The sequence below is a fragment of the Cherax quadricarinatus genome, chromosome 8 (genome assembly GCF_038502225.1).
Source record: "Cherax quadricarinatus isolate ZL_2023a chromosome 8, ASM3850222v1, whole genome shotgun sequence".
Taxonomy (NCBI): Eukaryota; Metazoa; Arthropoda; class Malacostraca; order Decapoda; family Parastacidae; genus Cherax; species Cherax quadricarinatus.
The window spans coordinates 12,936,167-12,938,158 of NC_091299.1; the positions used below are offsets into that span (position 1 = coordinate 12,936,167).

The 1,992-nt window shown below is 42.3% G+C and overlaps 1 protein-coding gene across 1 annotated transcript; it reads right to left on the reverse strand.

Annotated features, from left to right (window-relative positions):
- Positions 1-1,124, reverse strand: LOC128685207 (uncharacterized; the record flags this gene model as incomplete). Its single annotated transcript, XM_053771708.2, has 1 exon — positions 1-1,124. A coding segment is annotated over one exon (993 nt), but the record flags the coding sequence as incomplete, so codon positions are not given.
- Between the last annotated feature and the right edge of the window lie 868 nt (positions 1,125-1,992).

Below are 1,992 nucleotides of genomic sequence, written 5' to 3' on the forward strand. Positions count from 1 at the left end.
TATATTTGTTGTTTTTATTGGAAACCACATACATATCTGTAAAAAAAATAAGTATAGATGCAATTTACTTGTTGGAATGAAGACCGTCGCAAGGAGGACTCACGTCGACTTAACTTGCAATTTGTTGTTATTTAGGGCGTCCCATACACACCAGACGGTGCGGGGATACCTACACTGCCACCGCCGCTCACAAAAGTACTTCCTCCTCCAATAACACCACCGCTGCTCTCAATGGAACTATCATGAAAGCCGATACCAGCGCCACCTCCAATGCCGATACCAGCGCCACCTCCAATGCCGATACCAGCGCCACCTCCAATGCCGATGCCAGCGCCACCTCCAATGCCGATACCATCGCCACCACCAATCCCAATACCAGCGCCACCTCCAATGCCACCAGCGGAACCAATAACTTCACCTCCACCATGAGAGGCAGAGCTGAGGGCAGACTGGAGGTCCTCTCCAGTGGGCAAAGTCGGGTTGTCACCATCGGCATAGTTGACGAAGTACACTTGAGGAGTTTGTTGCTCAGGAGCTGGGACGTGGACTACTTGTTGACCTTGATGAGTGCGCTTGTTGAGCACGTAGACGATGTTCTTCTGCAGTGGTGGAGGAACAACGATGGGTTCCACCCCAATTCCTCCCTCAGGAGTACGGATGAATATAATGTTGTGTTCCACTCTTGGTGGGGGAATATGTGGTCGTGGACCAATTGTTCTATGAACAGGAGGGGAGGTGAACACATACAGATTTTTAGTGATTTGGGGAGTAATGCAGCTGCCATCTACATGACGAATCTGTCCGACACCACAGGTGACTGAGAACCCAGAGCCACCGGAGATGAACCCTGAGCCTCCCGATAGACCGGAACCACCAGAGATAAACCCGGAGCCGCCAGAGATGAAGCCGGAGCCACCAGAGAACCCAGCGCCGCCAGACAACCCGGAGCCGCCAGAGATGAAGCCGGAGCCACCAGAGAACCCAGCGCCGCCAGACAACCCGGAGCCACCAGAGATGAAACTTGGGCCGGAGGGAGTGGATACACTGTAGCCCTGAAGCTCGGCGTTTACAGCAGCCGCCAACAAGGACACCAAGATCTGTGGAGAGCAGAAGAAGAATGTTAATCATAAGTCTCAGTCACTACCAGCAGTTGTTACGAATTAAACGTAAAGTCCTTATCAATAAAATCGCAACATCACAAATATGGCAAACATAAATATTAAATCATCATAATTATCTGTCATTACCAGCGTTACATTAACACATCAAAACTCTTGACACTTGTTAATGTGTCGCTACCATTAACCCATTTTTCGAAATCTTCATCAAAACATCAATACAAATCGTTCAGCTGTATATAAAGCTACCACAACATAGATGTAGTTGTACTGAAGGCTGCTAAATAAGTACATGCTGTTGGTAGTGAGTTTCTTTAGCAATTAGTGAACAGAGGATCGAGCCTCTCTTTGCGCTAAACATGAATTTTGCATATATAAATATATATATATATATATATATATATATATATATATATATATATATATATATATATATATATATATATATATATATATATATATATATATATATATATATATATATATATATATATACATATATATACACACACACATATATATATATATATATATATATATATATATATATATATATATATATATATATATATATATATATATATATTTATTTATTTTTATTTTCAACAAGTCGGCCGTCTCCCACCAAGGTAAAAGGTAATAGGTTGGTAGACAGCAACCGCCCAGGGAGGTACTACCGTTCTGCCAAAAAGCCTGCAATTGTTTTACATGATGGTAGGATTGCTGGTGTCTTTTGTCTGTCTCATAAACATGCAAGATTTCAGGTACGTTTTGCTACTTCTACTTACACTTAGGTCACACTACACATACATGTACAAGCTTATATATATACACACCCCTCTGGGTTTTCTGCTATTTTCTTTCTAGTTCTTGT